Below are 25,311 nucleotides of genomic sequence, written 5' to 3' on the forward strand. Positions count from 1 at the left end.
TAAGCATATAAATTAAAATGTAAGCAGTTCGGACAAAGCACGTACAGTGGCACAGTGCTCATTCAGTAAATGCACAGCTGAACAGATGTGTTTTGAGTCTGGATTTGAAAGTGGCTACTGTTGGAGCACATCTGATCTGTTCAGGAAGCTGGTTCCAGCTACGGCTGGCATAATAGCTAAAAGCAGACTCTCCTTGCTTTGAGTGAACCCTTGGTATTTCTAATTGACTTGATCCTGATGATCTGAGTGATCTGTTGGGTTTGTAATTAATCAGCATATCTGCAATGTATTGAGGTCCTAGGTCATTGAGTGATTTATATACAAGTAATAGCACTTTAAAATCGATCCTAAATGTAACTGGAAGCCAGTGTAAAGATCTGAGGACTGGTGTGATATGGTCATATTTTCTGGTTCTGCTCAGGATCCTGGCAGCAGCGTTCTGTATGAGCTGCAGCTGTCTAATGGTCTTTTTGGGAAGGCCGGTGAGGAGACCATTACAATAATCCACCCTACTGGTAATAAAAGCATGAACGAGTTTCTCTAAGTCTTGCCTGGAAACAAAGCATCTAATTCTTGATATATTTTTGAGATGATAGTAAGCTGTTTTAGTTATTGCTTTGACATGACTATTGAAACTCAGGTCTGACTCCAAAATCACACCAAGATTCCTGACTTGATTTTTTGATTTCAGGCCTTTAGCCTCAAGATATGCATTCACCTTGAGAATTTCATCTTTGTTTCCAAATGTAGTAATTTCAGTTTTGTCTTTGTTTAACTGAAGAAAGTTTTGGCACATCCAACTGTTAACTTCATCAATGCATTTACATAGAGAGTCAATGGGGCTGTAGTCATTAGGTGATAGGGCTAAGTAGATCTGGGTGTCGTCAGCATAGCTGTGGTAAGCCATTTTGTTATTTTTCATTATTTGGCTGAGTGGCAACATATACAGATTGAATAGGAGTGGTGCAAGAATTGACCCTTGTGGGACTCCGCATGTCATGGATGTCCACTCAGACTTATGGTCACCTATACTCACATAATAACCTCTCCCTTCTAAGTATGACCTGAACCATTTGAGGACCATTCCAGAAAGCCCAACCCAATTTTCTAGCCTGTCAAGAAGTATTTTGTGGTCAACAGTGTCGAATGCAGCACTGAGGTCCAGTAGTACCAAAATTGATGTTTTGCCTGTATCTGTATTGAGGCGAATATCATTTATTATCTTAATGAGGGCCGTCTCTGTGCTGTGATGTGGTCGGAAACCAGATTGAAAATTGTCAAAGTATCCGTTTGAGCTTAAGAATTTGTTCAGCTGACTGAAAACAACTTTTTCAATGATCTTGCCTATGAAGGGGAGATTTGAGATTGGTCTGTAGTTGCTCAATATGGAGTTATCCAGATTTCTCTTTTTCAGGAGAGGCTTAACTACTGCGGTTTTTAGGGAGTTTGGAAAAGTCCCAGAAAGAAGTGAGGCGTTTACCACTTCAAGGAGATCTGCTTCTAAACAGTGTACTGTTTCTTCTAAAATTTTACCATCAATTGCTTCGAAATCAGTCATAGTAACTTTCTGAGGTTGTGGTCTGATCTTATTCACCCCAGAGAAACTCAAGGATGTGCTGATCGCATTTCTGATATTATTGATTTTCTCTGAGAAGAAGAAAGCAAACTCACTACATTTGCTGTCTGAGAGCATTTCACTGGGAATGTGACTCGGGGGGTTTGTTAGTCTCTCCACAGTAGCAAAAAGAGTGCGCGTGTTGTTTATGTTTCTGTTTATAATATTTGAAAAGAAGGTCTGTCTAGCTTTGCCTAGTTCCAAATAGTCACCAAATGATACTTGCTTACATTGATAAACATCTTTAAATAGAGCTGCGACCCCCCCACCCCTTCTGACTGGTCTGCAGACACTCATAAAAGTAAAGTTAGGAGGGGCTGTTTCATTGAGGACTGTTGCACTGTAGCTGTCTTCTAGCCACGTTTCATTTAGAAGCAAAAAATCTAGGTTGTTTGTGGATATTAAGTCGTTGACTAGAAATTATTTGTTTTTAAGTGAACGGATGTTTAAGAGTGCTAAATTAACAGTATTAATTTTAATTTTTTCCCCCATAGTAATCTTTGTTTGACAATTAACAGGCAGCAGATTAGATGGGTTTGCCATACGGCCTGAGAAAGCCTTGGACTTTCTATCACGTAACAGAAATAGAGAAAGATAAAGGCACAATGGGCTCACGCTTGTTTTGTAAACATTTGAAAAGATTGCTGTTGACGTTGCGAGGACCCAGAACACGTCACTGAGAGCTGGTATCAGTTGTTTTTGGTGCAGATGGAGGAGGGTGTGTGCCCTGGCGTTGTGACCGAAGAAATCTCACAGGAGGAGGGGCAGAGCGAGCTGGGCCCACAGTCTTTGGTGGTTGTGGGCCTTGACGCTTTTTGGTTGATATCTGGGGGCTCGCAACGATCGAGTATGATTGTCTGTTTCCAGTATAAACAAAATCCATTTTCTCTGTGAAGCTCGGAGGCGGGGATGCTGTAGAGCGGAATAACATGTCTGGTGAGGGGGGCTGTTTCTCTGGTGTTACCGGAAACTGCAATATGTTATCGTCCGGTTCAAGGCGTGATATAGACATTTCTTCCAGCCTATTGCTTATACCACATATAAGTTGTAAAAGTTCACCAGTCTCACCCCTGATGGTCCCCATTTTTACCAGTGCCTCCACAGACTCCACAGTATGGGCTGAGATGTTACTGTTTAGTGCCTCGATCTGTGTCATTTGGAGCAGTTCTAATTCGTCACAGTCTATCTGTGGTGAGCTCTGAGGGCGGGGTTCAGCTGGGAGTATGTCCATGAGAAGTGGTTGTTGTGGCTGCGTGGTGTTATCATTGTCCTTGTGGGGTGTGTCAACCGCATGTCCATTCAGATGCTGAAATGAAATCCTGTGATCGTCCATACTCTGTACTGGTGTGTGTGTGCCATCCAGGTTGAGTGGGTTAGCACACACAGCTGAAGGATGATGAAGGGAAAAATAAATATTGTCCTTTAACACACTTGTTTGGGTGGAGGCCATTTGATGTAAACAGTTGTCTCTGACTCCAGAAGAGATTAAAATTGTCGATAAAGTTCACTCCCTTCATGTTGCAGGTTTTTTGCAGCCATGTATTAAGCCCAAGTAGCCGTGAGAACCTATTTGTTCCTTTTGCTGGAAGTGGTCCACTGATGAACGGCTGAACTTTCAGTTTTCTAAGTGTTTCAAAAAGTTCATTAAAATCCCTCTTTAGAAGTTCTGACTCCTCTCTCTGAATATCGTTCTTTCCCACATGAATGATGAGTCGATTTGCAGTCTTGTGTTTCATCAGAATGTTCTTAAGTTCCCTGTTTACATCAGAAACTGTTGCTTGTGGAAGGCAGCATGTGGTATTATCCCTGCTGCTAATGTTTCTGATTGTGGAGTCGCCCACTATCAGAGTCCTGGGCTCGGCTGCGCTCTGAGCTGAGGGCCGCTGTCTGCTCGACCTTGAGCGCCTGTTAGCATCAGTGTTAGCTGCGGGCTGATTCAATCTGTGTTCGGTCACATTTATCACGTTTGGGGATTCCTCACCCACATTCATTAGCACTTCAAATCTGTTTTCAAGATGTATATTTGGTGGTAGAAAACTAGTGTTTGCAATCCTTGTGTCTGGGGTAGAGCATGCTACTGCGGCAATATGTGATGCTCGTGACAATCTGATGTCTCGAGTGCCTTTTGGTCTTGCTCCCTGTTTGTTCCATTGATTAGTGTGTTGATCAGTTACTTGTTTCTCTACATGTTGAGTAGCACTACATTTATGGGACTCACCGGCAGTGTGCAGAGGGCGATCATGATGAAGCTCTGCTGTGTGATTCGTCAGGTTGGATGGTTCCGCAAATAACTTTGTTTCAAGAACTGCAATCCTTTGTAAAAGTCTGTGGCAGTTTGTGCAGCAAGTAGATTCTAGAAGAGGCATTTTCTTGTCCTTTTGAATGTAGGCAGCTGTGTTTTCCCTTCTCCGCAATGTAAGCTGAAGGCAGTGGGAGGCTGGTCGGTTGAAATATTCCGCTTTTTGTTTAGGAATTCAGTCACCAGAGTTTCTAATTTTATCATTGGAGTCAAGCTTTGTCGTTTGAGCAATGTGCTGATTTGCTGAAGTTGTAAAATATAGAAGCGATAGAGCAAAGCGCGGAGCAGTAAGCAAGAGCGTCCGAACAGTAGCGAAGCAGGAAGTAGAATACAAAAACTATAAAGTATACAAAAACTATAGATCTCTTGTAAGATTTTTTTTGTTTGGATGTTTCTAGAGACCTTCATGATTATGTAGAGACATATATGTCAACAAAAAATACTTATTAGTAACATTAAAATTAACTTTCTTTGGGAGGGTTTGCCTTCGCCATGTGTCCTGGAAGTAGGGCTATGAAGTTGGCAGCCTCATGTGACAGGAAGGAAGTGAATACCTTTTCTTCTTGAAATCCTTTATTTGGATGTTTGCTTGCATGACATTGAGATATAAAACATGGATAACATCTAGAAAAATACTTACAAAAAGTATTTGTATTTTATTGACATGGCAAACCGTAGCAAATGACAGTGCTCTAACAAGAGTTGTTAGCTGGATATATTAATAGATAAAAAATGACATTGAACATAATATAGATGCAATGAAGACCAATGAAAGAAGACTTCACAATCCTCTATAATGTCTTCACGTCCTTCATTATGTGTATATTCTGAGTGGCAGTTTCTCTCTGCAGGTGATGAGGTTATGGTACGTGACAGCATCTGAAATACACAATTCAGTTTAGAGTTACAGTTTGTCTGTACATTAGATGTAAAAACAATTATGTTTATGAAGGCCAAAATTAGCAAAAATGAACAATGTGTGTGAGCCTTTTAAAAGGAAAACGTGACAAAATCATGGGATATCTTTAATGTTTTTCCATGACTGGGTATGTTTAGGCATAGAGTAATAATTTTAAAAAAAATCTAACAATATGGATCATAAATTCAATATCTCTTACTTTGTGGAGAAGAGAAGATGAGTATCCCTAAATGAACTGAGCTGCTCACATGTTATTTTAAACTAAAAAGAGAAAAAGACATGATTGGTAGGAAACCAGTTACAATTTTTAAAGTTATAATTTATAGATATTTTAAGAAATAAATCATTTACCTGTCGAGAGTGTGTTGACAGTCTGCGTAATTCAATGGCTGAGCTCCAGAAAATCAGCAATGAAGTTGCTTTGACAGTTACAGATTTGAAAAACAAAAAGGCGGGAATAAAAAACCCCAAACTCAAACACAAAGAACCATTTCAGCATATAAAGGGTTCCTCAAGACCATACAGTTCTAATGCTATATGTGTAAAGAACCATCTTTTTTTAGTGTATGGATGGATGAAAACTTTATAAATGTTAAAATGATACCAGTCTTTCTGCAGAACAGTTCAAATTGATACAAGTTTAGGCTACTGTTTGATTAAAGCCGGGTACACTGCACACTGTGCGCTTTTGGCCACGATTTGGTCGTCTGAGACACATTTTGCAAATCCTAAGAGATTCCTCTGATCCTAGGCTAAAATCTGAAGTATTTGATCGTTAGTTTGATATGTTCACCGGCAGTGTTGAGAAGGATACTTTCAAAACTTATTTAGTTACAGAATACAGAATCCATGCCCAAAAATGTATTCCGTTACATTACTCAATATGAGTAACGTATTCTGAACACTTGGATTACTTCCACATTGAATTGCATTTTTCTAAGTGTAGAAATGCGGCCATCAAATTCTGCTTACTAAACAGGTCTATTCTGGTGTGTTTTTCTGTTCCAACTGGCTGAATGTGATAGGCCCAAGTCTCCCTGAAAGTGCTATATATTATAATTTGCTGTAGAGGAACAAAGACTATAAGGGTATGTTTGTGCAAAAGATGTTTTGCTTGGTTAAAAAGGAGAAGAATTGACCAATTTTCCCTTTTCAGTTTCTTTATTTACTCAGCTGTTAAAAGTGTGAAAATAGACAAATAAAATATTCTGTTTCTGTACAGAATTTGCCATTAGGCCTATCTAAAGGATGATATGAAACATTCCATAATAAATTTCAAGATTGTTACAGCTGACTAGGGCTGCACGATTTGGGGAAAATATCTAATTGCGATTATTCTGGTTAAAAATTGCGATTTGCCATTTAAACTGCGTTTTTGTTTTGTTTTTGTTTTTACAAATGAAAAGTGTGTGTATATAACATTTTGTGTTTATATATTAATATGACTAATAATAATTCTTATGATTATTATTATTGCTAAATAAAATATTTAACAAAATAAGAAATTTATATTTTACAGAAAACTTATTTTACAAAAAAACTGCTGGGTTACCTGTTAATATGCAGGCAGCCTATGACTAAAAATCATTAGAAAGTTCTAAGGATTTATTGTAAAAAAAATAATTATTATAAAAATCTGTGTATTTTATCTGTGATATCAATGTCTTTAATATGAATTATGAGCCTCTTATGCATCCACTGTGGGGGAAAAAACTCCTGTACATTGAAGAAAAACATATGGATTGTCATATAAATTTATTTAGAGAGAAGTATTATTAGGGCCCGAGCACCAATGGCGTGAGGACCCTATTGGAATTGCTCAGCCTATTATTCTTCTTCTCCCAAATTAATCACATTTTTGAGGGCCTAAACATGCTCGAAATCTCATGAAACTTTGCACGCGTCAAAAGTGGTGACAATTTACATCCAATATGGGTTTCAGAATTAGGCGTGGCAAAATGGCTCGATAGCGCCACCTACAAAAAATCAATTAAGCGCCGTTCGAGCTACGTTTCACATACGAGTATGAAATTCGGTAGACACATGTAAAAGCCCAATACCTACAAAAAAGACCTTGGGGGGCAAAATCTGAAAACCCAACAGGAAGTGTGATATATTGAATTTTCTCTGCAAAATTTTTGCCATTTCCAGACCTTGTACATTAACGATCTACTCCTAGAGATTTAATCAGATCAACATCATATTTGCACAGTCTAATCTAAAGGCCTTGGTGATGTTAAATTGCGAAGATCTTGAGTTTTCCCTGAAAGGCGTGTCAGTGGCGGCCTCACAAAATTCGATGGTTCGCCATAAAACAGGAAGTTGTTGTAACTCGGGCATACAATGTCCGATCTACCCCAAACTTCAGATGTTTGATAAGAGTCCTGGCCTGAAGACATGGCAAAATGGCTCGATAGCGCCACCTACAACATTTCAACGAAGTGCCCCTCCCGCTACGTTTCACGTACAGGTATGAAATTCGGTACACACATGTAACAGCCCAATAACTACAAAAAACCTCCTGATATTGAAACAGACATTCATTTTTGTCCACTTGCCCTCAGCTTCTTATTCTTTAACATCAGCAGTTTATGCAACTGGCCACAGACCTACGTTTTCTCAAATTTTCCCCCAAAATGTCTCTAGGAAAAATGTGATACAAAGAGCAAGAAGAGTTAACAGGACTAAGACTTAAGTTAATGATGGGACACTAAAATGGACAAATATCATAGACCCCATTTTGAAATGTTTATTTCACAAACCTAATACACCGACATTTAGCTCTTCAAACCAGTTAAATATAATTAAAATCGGATGCATTTCCTTGACAGCATGGATACTAGTCAAATTTCCTTCCATGTTCTGTTTTTAATGATGCAACATCAAGCAGACAGTTAAACAAAGTAGCTTATTATCCAAATCTACAGAAGCGACATGGTTTTAAGACCAGTTAATGTCACACTCTGGAAACAGTTTATAAAGACCCCTTTCATGAGTGAAGGTTAAAAATTAAACAAAACAAAAAAGACAAATTTAAACCATTTTAGACCCATTTACACCTGTATTTAGCATAGTCCACTTGTGATTGGACTGATAAACGCTTTAGTACCAGTTTACATTTACGCATTTGGCAGACGCTTTTATCCAAAGCGACTTACATTGCATTCAAGGTACACATTTTTTACATTTTAACACATTTTTTACATTTTACCAGTTGTGCAAACAGGCCCTCAGACAGCAACTCAGACATCAGTTAAGGGACTAAACCAGCTTTTATTAAAGCTTCAGTCTACTTTTTAATAAACAAGAAAAAAGGCTGGTCACAATTTGGGATTAAAAAGGACAATGCAGGTTGAGACTGATTTCATTGCAGAAGCAATGCTGTACTTGCATGACTTCGGGGGGGGGGGGGGGGGGGGGGGGGGGGGGGCTTTCAAATAGCATTACCAAAAAACAGAGGGACTTGGCATGCGTGAATATCAATATAAGCAGTTGTGTTAGTCCAGCCATAAAGCCACAAGTAGAGACAAAAACAGATTTGATACCATTAAGAACAGGGACCCAGGTTAGCAACTGGAACTTGGCAAATAGGTCAGGTTTGGGCAGAAACTTGGCCTGTTTAGTTCAAGTCAAGCATAACCTTGAAGCAAAAAAAAGGGAACTCTGGTTTAGTAGTGTAGCCCAATAAATCAAACTGAGAACAGTCATGAAAGATCAATACCAAAGAGACCGTTGAGTTAAGTTTATTAAAACTACTAAAGTCACATGACCAGGTTAACTTCTCCACTAGACACCACAGTTTGCCCACTAGAGATGGTCTTGACGTTAGCATCTCTTCCTGGAAAAGAAGTGGTAGAATTGAGGCATTTAAAAAAACTAATTCTCAAGGTTCCTGAAGTCAGTTTACAACAAGCACTCACTTTTCCTAGTGCAGCTTTGCTCACAGGAGCCAGAAGAGGGATGGCACACTGCTGTACTACAGTGGATGAAGATCTAACAGAGGGGGAAAGGGTTAAGCCACAGAAAGAAAAACACCTAATATTAAGGATTCAGGAAAGGCTGCAGAGCATACGGTTTCCTGTAGAGGAGCCAGTGATGCTGGGTCCACAAATGTGAACATCTTCACAACAAAGCGCTTGTAGTGGGCTGGGAACTGAAGACCAGAAGATCCAGCCACTGGAACCAATGTGGTCAGGTAACGGTCATCCTGGTAAGGGCATCTGAAAGGCAAAGAGGCAGTCAGAAATGCCTTACAGCGCACTAGATGGATAAAGACTGGCCTTACTCACCCATCAACCAGAAGGTCCCACTGGGGTAGACTGAGGGGACTGGGGGTTGATGTCGCCCAGCAATGTCCCAGCATTAGGACAATGTTGGGGTCGGTCCTCTCCAAAATGCGCACCTCAACATACACAGGCTCCCGCAGGACTTTTGTGACCGGATAATCAGCGTCACCGTAGTAGGACGTGTATGCCTCATCCCCTGAGAAAGAAAATCAGCGTTTAACCAGAAACTGCCGCAACCTGGAGTTTTAGAAAATACTCATGCATACTTGGACAGACACTTACCTTCAGCACAGCCTTTGGTGACACACTGACCATTTGCTAGTCTTAGCTCAACCCTGAGGGGTCCAGGAGCCGCTACTGGTGGAGGTGCAGGAACAGTGTTGACCTCCACAACCAGAGCTTCCACAGAAGTAGCAGAGTACCTACACTGGAAGAGAAGCCTAGACAACAAATAGTGAGCTTGTAGCCTTGTCAAGGATTAATATTTTTTTCAAAAAAAAAAAAACCTACTCAAAATGGCTGTCCCTTGTGATGGAACCAAGTGGTCCGACACCCACTTCATACGAGGAGGTCATTCGGTTTTCATACACCACATATCCACCATCCTCCTGCAAATAGTAACTGTTGGCATCCAGTCCATTCCAAGCCATGCAGAACAGAACCACAAGCAGCTACTCACCATCATGCTTGTGCCACATGCAGTGACAGGGAACTGGTATATAGCAAAGGAAGGTGTGGATCCCACAGGACTGCAAGATGGGTCATTTCCACCCAGGAGATGGACTGAATCCAGGCTCAAGCGAGGTAGTGTAACATCTCTAGCCACCACTACCACAAACTGACCATCTCTTATACACTGGACAGTCACTGGCACAAGAGCAGGTTGTTACTGAGGAGTGGTTTAACGTGAACACCTTTACATTGACTCACTCTTACCTGCCCTCCCATAGTAACACTGCTGTCCGTTAAAGCAGCAGTTGATAGCTTCACACTCAGCACCACTGATACCAGGTGGGCCACATTGGATCTGCTCATAATCAGCTACAGCACATTTGTCAAAGGGCTCTGCCTGCACCACTGGCTGCTTAGACTGAAACTGCTGAGGAAACTGTTGACTAGCTTGTTGTTGAACCTGCTGGGGAAACTGTTGACTAGCTTGTTGTTGAACCTGCTGAGGAAACTGTTGACTAGCTTGTTGTTGAACCTTCTGAGGAAACTGTTGACTAGCTTGTTGTTGAACCTTCTGAGGAAACTGTTGACTAGCTTGTTGTTGAACCTTCTGAGGAAACTGACTAGCTTGTTGTTGAACCTTCTGAGGAAACTGTTGACTAGCTTGTTGTTGAACCTTCTGAGGAAACTGTTGACTAGCTTGTTGTTGAACCTTCTGAGGAAACTGTTGACTAGCTTGTTGTTGAACCTTCTGAGGAAACTGTTGAATAGCTTGTTGTTGAACCTTCTGAGGAAACTGTTGAATAGCTTGTTGTTGAACCTTCTGAGGAAACTGTTGACTAGCTAGCTGTTGAACCTGCTGAGGAAACTGCTGACTAGCTTGTTTTTGAACCCGCTGGTCAGTTTGCGTTAACATCAGAGCTTGAGGAATCTGGGGCAGATTACTCCACTGTGGAACAGCATGACAAAAAGCACAAAACCACACACAAAGTGCCAGCAATTGAACAGCACAACAACTTCCTGCCATTGTTCAACAGCTAGTCACACTGTTGAGATGATGCCCTTTGGTCTTTTTGTATTCTACAGATTTTGTCTAATTAACGATAATCCCTCCCTCTTCATTAACAGTCATGATTCTCCAGACTTGCCCAAATGGGAGCTTATGCTACCAGAAAATTCTCATTGGTTCTCAAAATTATACGTGTGTGATGTATCTTGACTCCAATTAGTCAGATGTGTCATATTGAAGACAAATAAAACGGTTCATGTTCAGGTTTGCTACTAGAGCTTGCCCAAAGTACTTTGGCTAGATGTTTGGTGCATTCCGCTTCGCTTGTAGACAGAGGTATCAAAAGTATTCACATTCATTACTCAGGTAGAAGTATAGATACTGGGGTTTAAAAAGACTTCTGTAGAAGTTGAAGTATCAACTCAAGCTTTTTACTCAAGTAAAAGTACTGGTTTCAAAACTACTTAAAGTATAAAAGTAAAAGTAATGTAAGGGGAAAAAATGCCATTAAAGGGGTAGTTCACCCAAAAATGAAAATTCTTTCATCATTTACTCATCCTCAAGTTGTTCCAACCGATATGAGTTTCTTTGTTCTGAAGATTGAAGAATGTTTGTAAACAAGCAGATTATATGCAATCATTGACTGCCATAGTATTTTTCCCTACTATGGCAGTCAATGGTTGCTCTATCTGCTTGGTTACAAACATTCTTCAAAAATATCTTCAGAACCAAGAAACTCATACAGGTTTGGAACAACTTGAGGGTCAGTAAATGATGACAAAATTTTCATTGTTGGGTGAACTATCCCTTTGAGGACAAAAGATTAGGCCGCGCCACAGTGCATACATTTTTCTAAAGGCCATAATGACTATAATGTTATATTAAAAAGTTAATGTTAAACATTTTTTGATTTTTTTCTACGTGTTTCAGCCGCATATATTCCCATTGAAAATGAAAGCATTTTAGGACAATGCAAATACATTAAAGAACCATATACTACTGAGCATTAATGTGTTTCATGGAGCGGAAGATTTGATGACTAGTTGCCTATAAATATTGTAAAGGTGCAAAAAGTCAAAATTCAGAGGCATGTTATCAATAACCATTTTTTGAATGTGTGATCAGTGTGGCCAGATTTGGTAGACGATTTCCAGCCCAAAAACCTCACCAAATGTACATTTATATATATTAAAAAAATGGTTATTGATAACATGCCTGGTTATTGATAACAATTTTGACTTTTTGCACCTTTACAATACTTATAGGCAACTAGTCACTCCAAGAAAAAAAAAACTTTAACTGCCAAAATAATATGATATTATTTTATTTTATTGCCATACCAATCAATGTTGATAAGTAAGTTACCATTTTATCTCCTTAAAACATAACATTGATGATAAAAAAAAAAAAAAAAAATCAAATATCACTATATGTCCAGGTAGAAACTGTCAAAACGGCTATCCCTCAGAAAAACACATACATGATTTTCAATGTCAACAGTAAGAAGCCAATTTACGTGCAAAAAGTGCCCAATATAGAGATTTGAAAAAGCAATGTAATAAACAGGCATTTCACACGTTAATGCACACACCACTGCCAAAATGCATAATTCATTGATACTGTACAATAATCCGTCAACAAATAAATAACAACAATGCGCTTACCTTTGTGTTGCACTTTGCTTTGACAAAACTACAGTATGTCTTTTGTGAAGTACATTGCACATGCACTTAGCACAGTCAAAATGGATCAATCGTTGATTTAAACCTCTTTCAGCATCTGTCGGGGTTTCTAGTTGCAGTCAGATGTCCTAAGTGTGTACATGATGATGGACAGGAGTCACGGTTATATTTATAAAGAGTCTTCGAGTCACAGGTGTAAGTCACGTTTGAGAGTTGAGTCAATCTCCCACTCTTTACTGTAGATACAACTTACTGTATATTTATGCCACTGGCATAGCGATCACTGGAATATACAGCTAAGAGTCATCGCGCTAAAAACCCGGCTAAAGTCATGAATGAGCACGTCTGCCTGCTGATCGCTGATTGGCTGAAAGTGCTCGTCGCGAGAACCCGCCCTATCTGGTAACATGGTGTATGATTTGTTCAGGTGCAGGCGTGATTGATCGCCTACAACCCAATAGGGTGTCGGAATGGTTTGAGTTTATCCTTCTCATCCAACCACAATCAAATTCACTCTGTCCAGATGGCACGATTTATCTGGATAGTTTATTTTTATGACAAGCCGTAATGAAAACATGCCGGAATGGAATAGGAGTAACGAGGCTATTTTTAAAATGTAAGGAGTAGAAAGTACAGATAATTGCTTGAAAATGTAAGGAGTAGAAGTAAAAAGTAGGCTGAAAAATAATTACTCCAATAAAGTATAGATACTCAAAATTGCTACTTAAGTAAGGTAACGAAGTATTTGTACTTCGTTACTTGACACCTCTGCTTGTAGACATGCTGAAATATTAACTAGCATTACTACTTTTACAATATCTTTATATGGCAGAAATAGTAAGAGTAGTCTGTAGTTCCAAATTTAGCAACACACTCACAAACCTCCCTAAGCACTTCCCCACGGGGCAATCCCTGTCGCCAGTTTGAAGTGTTCCATAAGTGGACAAGGAAGGTTTATGTGGACAGACCCTCGACTCCTTGATTATGACAGAGGGGACGAGTCTACTCATATATACTTAGCAGTGTTGGGAAATAACTTAACCCTAACCCTACAAGGCGTGGCAAAATGGCTCGATAGCGCCACCTGCAAAACTTCAATTAAGCGTCATTCGCACTACGTTTCACATACAAGTATGAAATTCGGTACACACATGTCCAATACCTAAAAAAAGTCCCTGGAAGCAAAATCTGAAAACCCAACAGGAAATTAGATATTTGGAATTTTCTCTGCAAAATGTTTGCAGTTTTTGCCATTTCCAGACGTGGTACTTTGACAAACTCCTCCTAGAGATTTTATCAGATCAACATCATATTTGGTCAGTCTAATCTTGTTAGATGTTAAATTGTGAAGATCTTGAGTTTTCCCTGAAGGGCGTGTCCGTGGCTGGACAAAGTCTGATGTTTCACCATGAAACAGGAAGCTGTTGTAAGTCAAGCATACAATGTCCAATCTCCCCCAAACTTCACTTGTTTGATAGGAGTCCTGACCTAAACACATCTACATGCCAATATTCAGTTAGTCATAGTGCCACCTGCTGGCAACAGGAAATGGCATGCTTTATACTATAACTTACTCCCAGAAACACTTTTAAATATGCCATGAAATCCCAAACATGCTAGAAACACATTAAATCTTGCAACACGTGGCTACGTGCTAATGTATGTGATTTACGCCATTAAACAGGAAGTTGTTGTAACTCAGGCATACAATGTCCGATCTGCCTCAAACTTCACTTGTTTGATAATAGTCCTGACCTGAAGACATCTACATGCCAATATTCAGTTATAGTCAAAGCGCCACCTGCTGGCAGAAGGAAGTGTGGCACATTGAAGTGAGTTTGCCATATTTCTCCTATATTTACCCGCTTAAATGCATGTCGCCCACTATTCGCTGTTTTCCTGAGGCCACCAGGTGGCGGTGCATGTGCGAGGGCCCTTTCATCGCTGCTTGCAGCTTTAATTTTACTTATTTTTGGTCCTGTTGTTCTGGCTCCACCTCTAGCTCCCGCTGCTCCTCTTCCGACTCCATTGTGACTGATCACGCAAACCGCACATTTTTTCGTTTTCATATTGGGGCTTCTGGGAAATGCATGGAGTTGCCTTAATTTATTTAGAGAGTGAATAAACTTGTGAAACAGAGAAGTATCGTCATGTAATCCATTGATTTTAACTATGTAACTGTATTCTAAATACCAACTATTTAAATTGTAACTGTAATGAAATACAGTAACTCATAATTTGTATCCTGAATACGTAACGGTGGTACATGTATTTTATTACACCTCAACCCTGTTCATCGGCAGCCGATTAATGACCGCTGCGATCAAATTTTACCTCAGACGAAATTCTGGCAGTGTCAGAAGATTTGGCGCACAATCCTGCAGTGTGACTTCTACGACGACGACCATCAAATTTTCTTCGTTTTTCAAGACAAACTATGACCAAAATGTGCGCTAGAGATTTCTTTGTAACCACCATTTACTGTGTGTAATGCAGCTCACTGTCACCGAACGCGTCATTGATTGATGATATAAAACTCCAGACGAGTTTTCTTCCGTGCGTCAGTTTTTAACACGCCTTGACTATCGTACAGTCTGACATTAATGACAACTTAGATCTTACAGTGTGACATGGCTTACATCGGGGATCATGTTCGTAAAGTCGTAACGTTCGTACAAACGTAAAGGACTATTATAAATCACACAGTGTGCACTCAGCTTAACAGAAAATTGTCATCATATCATTATTATTTTTAACAAGTATTACTGTTAACTAGCAAACAAAAAAATTTGAAAACAGTAGCTATTACTGTAAAGTAAATATACGATACAGAAGTTATTTAGTTAAGCGCAGTGAGTGATTCTCACTTTTTCTTGTGTTGCTTGATTAGCATTATTAACACAGGAAACAGATATGAGGATGCTTTCATTTTAAGACCTAATGCACTCGTCCATTTACTTAATTCACTTAAGACATAACTGATTGTGTTTACATGTATACTTATCAAGACAGGCATTTTGACATGATTTAGTGTGTACTCGCCTGCTGTCTGAGTCTGAGAGGCGGCTTTCTGTGTGCGCACACAGAAACAAACTATCACAGCACACAAGTACCGAATTAAGTTAGGCGTCTTGCGCTTGAATGGCTTAAAATTATTTGAATGTTTAAACTGATAAGACTACATGTGAAATTTATACGCTTTCTTGAGGCAATACTGGCCCGATCTTTTTCTTTTAGGACAAAACGTTCTTAAAATAATGTTTATGGAATGTTCTTACAATGTTATTAATAGCTAAAATAAGTTCTCGTAATGTTGAGAGAAAACGGTCTTAGAATATAATTTTCTGATTATTTTTTCACAATGTTACAATATAATGTTCTGAGTACAACATTCATGGAACGTCCTTACAATGTAATTTGTATTTGAATGTTCTCGTAATGTAGAGAAAGTGTTTTTAAAACGACAGTCATGGAATGCCCTACTAAGTTATTTTTACTTGATGAACATTCTCATAACATTGAGAGAAAACTTTATGATGTCATTAAAATTTGCTAAAAATGTTTGGAATGTTTTTTTTTTTTTTTAAACGTTGCGAGAAAATTTTTAATGAAACGTCCTGTGTTATTTGTAAAAGTAAAAAACAAAATGTATATTGCTTTTCACAATACACATTGTTTCAAAGCAGCTTTACAGAAAATCATGTTATAGTGTATAATATCCTAAAATCTTCATGCCATATATTCTCATTTAGCAGAACTTTGGCTAACTTTCTGGCAAGGTTTTAAAAAATGAAGAACTTTCTTTCAGTAACATTAATAGAATGTTCATTTGAAGTTATCTTTTTAAAAAAAGTTCTCAAAACGCTAGAACAAAAACGTTATTAAAGATATGGCGCAAAAATGCATTCTGTGTGAACTCGCCTTTATGATTCAGCCGAAATAATATATTTAGCATGAATCATATTTATGAAGTATATGATGACTTAATGACCTTGATATGATCTTTATATTAAATTTATATATGGAATTACCTATATTGTCTTTTAAATGGTACTGAAAAGCATTTATTTTCAACTAAAATATACTATAATGACATTTCTAATGAAACTTGTATGACATATTGTAATTACAAATTTGATGAAATTAAGTTACAATTTGGTGCATTTAAAATATATTGTAATATGTTAAATGTAATCTTTAAAAACTCGCTACAGTTAAAATTATACATACTTTACAATGTAAATGTGTATTTAGTACTTCTTTAAAGCACGATAGAAGATTATTAGAACAATAATTTAAAATGTATAAAGTACAACTATTAATTTTAAATTATTACAAAGTGCCCTTTTAAAAGTGCACTTAAGTGTGTTAAGAAAGTACACTTAAGTGGTATTTTATCTCATTAATATTATATTATCTTAAAGTATAATTTTCTTAAAAGAAAAAAACTTAAAAGATCTACTTTTAAGATTTGAAGTACACTTCAAATGCACTTTTGCACTTGTAAGTGCATATTAAAAACAATTAAGCAAGCTTTTTTTCACAAGGGGGTATGTGTTGGAAATCTGAACATTTATTTTACTTGAACATCAGATTTACTTGAAATGAAACAAGTTTTCCAAACAAATATCACCATGTGACTTTAGACTTGGTGGTCTGAAGCAGGAATCAACTCGGTGCACTAGAGCGGCACAACCCCCCGGATTAACCGTCGACTGACGGCTATGAATTGCTGTCTCTCAAGAAATCTGCAGCTGTTCACTTTACAGGTGTAAAAGTCAAAGTTTAACCCTTGCTTACATGTAATTATTGCAGCTTTCTGTAAAAAGTACAGCTCCTAGCTGAGACTGCGGTGAGATGAGCCATTGAGAAGCTGCCTTTCATCATGCCAACAACGTCTGGAAGACTTAGGCCCAGCTCTTTGGGTTTCTCACTGCCCTGGCTTGTTATCCTTCCTGGCCCCCAGCCAACCGAAAGTGTGAGAGCCGCTCTGTTACATTTCACATAGTCGCTAATATCTTTCTCGTGTTGCGCCAGCGTCGTTGGAGGCCAAGAGATCTGCCTGGGGAGCGCAGACTGCAGGTGTTTGCTGACAGTCCTCAGGCATTCTTCTCTGCCATTTAAGCAGAAAAAACAAGCGAAATTGAGTGGATTAAGACACATGCAGGTACTAACAGCCCCAAGAAGATATTTGACAGGGCACTTCACGCTAACTCAAGACGGGAGCCGCAGTGTATGATGTCATGGCACTTTCAAGACATTTTAGTGAGAAGGGACAAGACAGATGAAAGATCTGACATATATTAGAAGCAAATTCCCCTTGTGGTTTACGTCCTGTGCTATGACTAATGCTAAAAGTATAAACATTCAAAAATACATGGATGATATAAAATAGCAATGCAAATAAAATAACTGTACTGTGAAAAAGTTGTTTATATCTTTTGCTTTAGTGTCCAAGGAGAAAATAGCAAATTTAGATAAACATTGCTTTTGCAAATCTATTAATTATCCAGTGAGATTTTTTTTGTATGAACAAGGAGTCCTACAGCAGATGGTACGGCCTACACAGAGATCTGATTTATGGTTGTTATGATGATCAGGGAGGTTGCTAAGGTGTTGTTCGGTGGTTGTCAGGATGTTATAGGGTACGTTGTTCTAGAACGTTATTAGGGCATTGTCAGGATATATTGAAGGTGTCGCAGAGGCTGCCCTTGCCCCTCAAGGGTAGTCCCAGCCTCAGAAGTCACGCCCACCGACTGTTGGCTGAACGTCTAATGCATATGGCACACTTTTCTGGAAACACTTTTCTGGAAACACTTTAAGGAGTTTCGAAGTCGTCATCTGATTGGTTGAATTCTACAGGAAGTCTGCGAGACGCGTGTGTTGCCTTCTTTAACGGTCCGCCTGGAAACAAATGCTGTGACGCCAAACTCCCTCGTCGAAGAAGAACGCTGTCGTGTTTACAACTGTGACAATGACCGCTTACAAGGATCAACTAAACGCTGGATTTTTTTAAAGTATCTGAAGTCCGCGGCTCCATTGTAAACTTGCACAACATTCTTGAACGAATAATTCATAGATGCACGCTGGTCTGTTATTGCAGCAACATCGACTTTACATTTTCACACCCCTAAACATGACGCGGAACAAAACAAACTGTGATTGGTTGCATTACATGTCAGTCAAACGTCCTCTCGGGCATTCCTCGACCAATGAAAGCTGCGATAGAGTCCAGACATTCTGCCGTCAGTCTGAAGCTCTGGCTACGTGAGACTACTCTAAGGGAAGTGGGTATTCACAATCGCAATTATCCCAAGACCTACTGTGCACACAGGGACCAACGCCATCGCTATGGTCTTCACTGTGTGTACCTCAAATTGCTGGCTGTATTGCTTGCCCTGCGGAGGTTTTGGCTGTTGATCCAGCACAAGCATGTTTTTTTTCCAGACAGACAACACAGCGGCGGTGGCATACATAAATCACCAAGGCTGTATCCGCTAACGTCGCTTGTCACAACTTGCCCACCATTTCCTTCTTTGGAGTCAGCAGCAACATGCGTGCCACTGATCCAGGCAACCTCAATCGCACAGCAGATGCACTTTCGAGACAGGTGATGCTTTGCGGAGAGTGGAGGCTCCCAGGTGATCAAGGTGATCTGGAGTCGATTCTGCGAAGCACAGGTAGTTATGTTTGCTTCCCAGGAGTCCTCCCACTGCCTTCTGTGGTATTCCCCGACCAAAGCTTCACTCTGTACAGATACCCTGGAACACAGTTGGCCCCGGGGTTTGCGCAAGTATGCATTCTCTCCAGTGAGCCTGATTGCACAGACACTGACCAAGTCTTGCTGGTTGCACCTTACTGGCCAACCCAGACTTAGTTCTCTGAGCTCACGCTCCTCGTGACAGCCGGAATTTTCCTAAGGAAAGTCCTCCTTTCTTAGGGGCAGGGCACAATCTGGCACCCGCGCCCAGACCTCTGGAACCCCCATGTCTGGCCCCTGGACAGGATGTGGTAGACCCTATCACCAGAGGTAATAGACACCATCACACCCCACAACATTTGAGGTCGGGAAGTTTGGTCTGGACTTGATCCGTTGTGGAGCAACTATGCTCGAACCAGAGGTGTTCGGACCAATCAAATTGTCAGGGCGGGCTTTATACGGTGATGAACAGATAATCAACAGTAACGTAACATCCACGTCACCAAAGAGCGCTTGGGTTGAATTTGTTCTAATCCTAAACAGAGAACTTGTTCGTATATGCATTCAACTTCACTATATCTCTCAAAAATGATGATCGTGTTGGTAAGTACTCCGTGTATCCTTAAATTCTTTTTACAACACTGGCAAAGATCGTTTACACTCATCTTCTTCTTCTACTTCTTCCAGAATAAGTGTTCCTCTGCTGCCATCTACTGGTTATAGTGGTAATTTCATGTCTTAAATAAAAGCGCTTGTTTGCCACAAAGTGGCCTACACCTTTAAACTTTTAGTTTTACAAATCACATTAAAAATAACATTAAAATTTGAAAATATTTAGAGCTTTTAAGTGCTGGAAAAAGTGTGAAGCCCTTGAAAGCCCTTGAAAAGTGCTTGAATTTCATTCTCAAAAGGTTGTAAGAACCCTGAGATTAATAATGTAATGGAAAAAAAAACCTTTAAAAAAACACAAGTTTCCAAGCTGAGAAACGGTCCACGCAGCTCAAATGAGTAGTGCAGTTCTGTTCTGTTTTCGATTCGTTTGCAGTTTGATGTTTCTCATATGTAACAGAAATGGCAGCCCTTATAAGTTGGGCAATGTGGTGGTGCACCAGTGTGACCTCTAACAAAATTTAGTCGCACCAGCAGAAAAAAAGTCGCAAAATGCCACCATTTGGTCGGAGTACAGAGCCCTGCCCTTCTATAGCCACTTTTCCACTGCATGGTACGACGAGTTGTGCAAACAAATGATACTGCGGTGGCTTTCTTTCTCATATCAGGGAAATTGTCTCACCTTGATATTTTACTTCTTTTTTTTTTTCATTATATGTAGAATCACATTTTGATTAAATTTTTGAATAAATTGATACACCTGGTCAAAAAAAATTGCGAGGTCTCTGCAAAATCAGCTTGATGTAAAGCTGAGATCAAGACATATCCATATTTTATCATTACCAATCCATTCAACAACCCTATTTTCACTTAACTAAGGTGTTATCTTATCTCACACATGCAAAGCCTGTCTTCACCATATATGCCTTAAAGCAGTGAACTTGGTCAGGTTTATCAGCACGAGAGGAGAAACAAAAGACTTCAAGCAGCTTGTTTCTGACATGCTCTCTTTGAGTGAGTTCAGTTCAAGGTCTTATGATAACATTCACAGCAACACCTGGACACTTCAAGGCATCAGATGCCCACATACTGATCATGTAAAAAAACGCAGCTACTCAAAGCTGGTCAGGTTCAAATAGTTTTAAAAATAAATGCTGGTTTGAGATCTGCAACCATCTTCTCCTTTTTTTTTTTTTTACAAACTCTGGCATCAAATAACAAAAACAACAAAGTATATTGCAATATATGATAAAATGTGGCTTCGCCCAACACCAAACACAGTTATCACCCAGAACACCCTAGCAACCACATGGTGAATCAACATTGTAAGGCCCTGGCAACCAAAGTGATCAAGGGTATGACTGCAAACTACACCCACTACAAGTTACACTGAAACAATCTTTTCAAGTACATTATATATTTATTTTATGTTTCACGTATTAAAGGTAGGGTAGGCAATTTCGGAGAGGCTAACAATAGTTAGCTAGCTTTGAGAGCATTAGATCCCATCGTCCCTTCACAGCGCTCCCCAAAGCCACGCCTCCTTCAAAACACATGAACGCGCACAGCCATAGCATTCGGACCAAATGCAATGATTGGAAGAAAATTTTTTGGTCCTGAGACTTCAGGAGATATAAGGACTTTTTTTTTATATTTAGACCAAATATATTATTGATTACTATCAGGATCTGAAGAGAGTTTTATCCAGTATAACAAAAAGTGTTTATGAAAAACATTGTCTACCCTGCATTTTATTGTTTGTAAGGCAAAATTATATTGATTTAGTATGTTATGTGTGAAATAACAACTATTAGCGAAACGTACAATCAATTATACAATAAAATACTGGCCTACTGCATGGGAATTATTGCTAGCAAACCAACACCCAAACTACATTTAAATCTAACTGTACCCCATCAATAAAATGAAAAGTTACTGTAAAGTTTTATGCTTAAAATGCTTTTAAAAAATATGGGGAAAAACATGATGAGCTATGTAATATGTGACCCTTGACCACAAAACCAGTCATTAGTCGCAGGGTATATTTGTGGCAATAGCCAACAATACATTGCATGGGTCAAAATTATCGATTTTTTTTTATGCTAAAAATCATTAGGATATTAAGTAAAGATCATGTTCCATGAAGATATTTTGTAAATGTACTAACGTAAATATGTAAAAATGTAATGTAATATGCATTGCTAAGGACTCATTTGGACAACTTTAAAGGTGATTTTCTCAATATTGTGATTTTTTTGCACCCTCAGATTCCAGATTTTCAAAAGCTGTATCTCGGCCAAATATTGTCCTATCGTAACAAAACATATATGGAAAGCTTATTTATTCAGCTTTATTCAGATGATGTATTAATCTCAATTTCAAAAAATGTACCCTTATGACTGGTTTTGTGGTCCAGGGTCATACAGTATATGATCAGTATGCCTTATCACTAGGTGGCGATAGTGAAGCAAAGAAAGTAAAAATAGCAGAAGAGGGTAACACTTTACAATAAGGTTAATTTGTTCACATTAACTAATAATGAACTGCACTTATAAAGCATTTTTTTTTTTTTGTTAATGTTGATTTCAACTAATGTACTAATAATGTATTAAAATCTTAATAACATTAGAACTAACATGAACAAACCATGAACAGCTGTTTTTGTATTAACTAACATTAACAAAGATTAACAAATAGAGTAACACATGTATTCCTCATGGTTAGTTCATGTTAGTTCAGTGGCGGCTGGTCAATAGAGGGCGCTGGGGCGCCGTCCCCATCAAAATTCCAGAAATATACATGTATACAAAAATGATATAAAAGTTAAATAAAAATAAAATAGTTTACTCATATGATGTGCTGGCTGTTAGTAAGAGCCTCAGCATTTAATAAAAACTGGCTTTGATGGGTTAACTATTTTACATGTTCTTCAATATGTTTCATGCAGTTTCATGTGTGAGGGACGACGGACAAATGGATGTCTATCTGAGTACAAAAATATACGGGTAGCATGTGACCTGAATCTGGTCTCTAATTGGTTCTTAAAGATCCTCCTCCGGACGCAGGTCGTTGCGTCCCTGGCGAATCAGAATTGGATGCGTGTTATTTTATCCAATCTGATTGGTTCTCGTCACATGTCATTCAACTTTCCGCTCTTGGCCACTAAAGTGAAAGTGAACGGGCGACACAGTCACTCCGACTCCGCCAAAACCTTATTAGGATGATCACTTTCGTAGAGATGGGCAGCAGTTTAACCAAATTCTTTCACAAGGAGTTCGTTGGAAGAAAAAAAATGATAAAGGATCCCGAACCCGGCCAACGCGATTTACAAATCCAGCAGCAGCTGGATGTGTTGTTAGCAATGCCCTTTATTGCTTTCCCTGTCTTTTATTTCTAAGGGTCGGTACTGAAGTTTTGTGGACAACAAAGGGGGTAAGAGATCTCAAATATCTGTCTGAACAATGCGAACATCATGACACTACTGAGATGACTGACTTTAATCAGAGAGTGATTGAGAAATTTGCTGGCCAGAAAGAAAGGAGAGCAAAATGTATGTTCAAGTAGTCAACATGCTTTTTTATTCTTTTGTTTTTCCTTTCCTCATTCAATTATATGTGGGAAATGAATGTGTAAAAAAATAAAAGTGAAGACACTGTTTTCTCTTTAATGAATTTAGTCAACATGCATCTTGATACTGCCCCCCCCCCACGAAAAAAAAACACCCACAGAAATAATTATCACCAGCCGCCACTGTGTTAGTTAATACATTAACTAATGTTAACTATGTAACCTTATTGTAAAGTGTTACAATAAGGAGAGCGGTACTAGTGACAACATCAGCGATTCCCAGATGGAGAAGCCCTGATGATTTTACCTTATTGGCTGTTTCTCGTAGTGGGTGTAAAGTGCTAAAAACCCACACAGATCACCCTAGCAAGCTACTAGATACCACTTAGAACAACATATCAACTACCTAAGAACCTAGGTGGTTATTGTTAACAAAAATTAAGATAAATTAAAATCCGACTCAACGGACCAACAAACCAAATGGTATTATAATTCATAACAGGAAATGTTCTATAATAGCAATAGTGTCTGATTCTGTGAGTGAGCACATTAGTTATCACAGCTGAAAACCAAAAGAGCACCTCTTCATCTTAAAATGTTGTGTAATTGCACTTCTCTGTGCGGGAATGCTGTCCCAATGAAGCCTTGATTCCTGCTCTAGTGTCATTATATCATTCGTATAGTGTTTGTATGTGTCCTGACACTGTTAACCTCTAGACCGCGCTGGGAGATCCAGAGAGAGCGTGTTTGAATTTGCTGCAGTATTAATACGAATACCTAATTTAACTGTGGGAATGACGGCTGCATTCGTATATTTGCCACAATAAGCTCATGGAGCGAACTTGTCAATCATCTTGATGGATGACGCAGAGGAAACTCTTACCAATATGAGGACAGTTGTACTCGCATGTGACTTGCATAAATACATTTTGGTACGCTTTGAAATGTTGCCTTGTGAAAGCGAACAGACCAAGAAGAAAATGCAACATTGTAACAAATTAAGTCCCTGTTTCGGAACAAAACAAAAGATCTATAGGTGTGAAAATGCTCGAAGGCTGTGTCTGAAATCACCCCCAATACCCCTATATAGTGCACTATTTAAGGGGACAGCGCCAGCCATTTGTAGGTGTAGATATTATCAAATGCACTCATTTATTACCACAATGCACTGCAATAACAAGTACAGGCTTTTTCCTGCATCAAAAATGGACGTTGGTGGTGGCTGACAGACATGGTCATCCACACACAGTAAATAATACATTTTAGCAATACATTTTAAATAAATGCAAAGAAAAAGTGATTTTTGCTTATCCTATTTATTCATGAAATAAAAAACAATCACTCACTGTCAGGACAGATAATGAAACAGTGCTTGCAACTATTTAAAGAAAAAAAAAGGGGGGGGGGGGGAGTCAGAAAGCTCATATTTCACTCGCAGCAGAAACTAGAATCAAAGGCTTCCATATCTCATATTATGCATGATCTCTTACCTTGTTTCTTTTGTGCCTCATTGTTTACACTTGGTTGCTCATTCTTTCTTTTTTTTCCACCCCTCATTTTCTGCCGGACTGAGGCTGAGAATTATTTACAACCTCTTTCAAATTATATATATATGCAATTATCAGACAAAGATATTACCTGTCACTCTCACTGACATCCTTTCTTGCCCTCTTTACCACTGGCTTTCATGGCTTTGTAAAATAACACCCTTCTTTGCTAGGCCTGATTATAATTTTGGTATACAATCATATCAATATTAAAAAGTAGCATTTAAAAGTTTATTTTAACTAATAGTCTAACTTTCCACCAATTGAATATTTTTTTTACACAATTGAGTAAAATTAGCAGTTAGGTTTCACCTCATTCTAGTCTAAATTAAATTATTTTGTCAGGAATCAGGATGAGATTCATTTGCAAGCACAACAAAACTCAGTTTAGTCTTAGTTAATTTGCACA

General features: G+C 38.8%; 1 protein-coding gene across 1 annotated transcript; it reads right to left on the minus strand.

Annotated features, from left to right (window-relative positions):
* Positions 1 to 4,728: 4,728 nt before the first annotated feature.
* On the minus strand, positions 4,729 to 25,044 carry LOC307120163 (zona pellucida sperm-binding protein 4-like; the record flags this gene model as incomplete). Its single annotated transcript, XM_079807050.1, has 12 exons — positions 4,729 to 4,793; positions 8,754 to 8,826; positions 8,906 to 9,053; positions 9,123 to 9,315; positions 9,402 to 9,559; positions 9,630 to 9,727; positions 9,799 to 9,986; positions 10,056 to 10,160; positions 17,312 to 17,592; positions 18,851 to 19,240; positions 19,371 to 19,497; positions 25,011 to 25,044. 12 exons carry the CDS (start codon positions 25,042 to 25,044, stop codon positions 4,729 to 4,731), a joined length of 1,860 nt encoding a protein of 619 aa, XP_079663176.1.
* Between the last annotated feature and the right edge of the window lie 267 nt (positions 25,045 to 25,311).

The sequence above is a fragment of the Gobio gobio genome (assembly GCF_949357685.1).
Source record: "Gobio gobio genome assembly, chromosome: 24".
Classification (NCBI taxonomy): Eukaryota; Metazoa; Chordata; class Actinopteri; order Cypriniformes; family Gobionidae; genus Gobio; species Gobio gobio.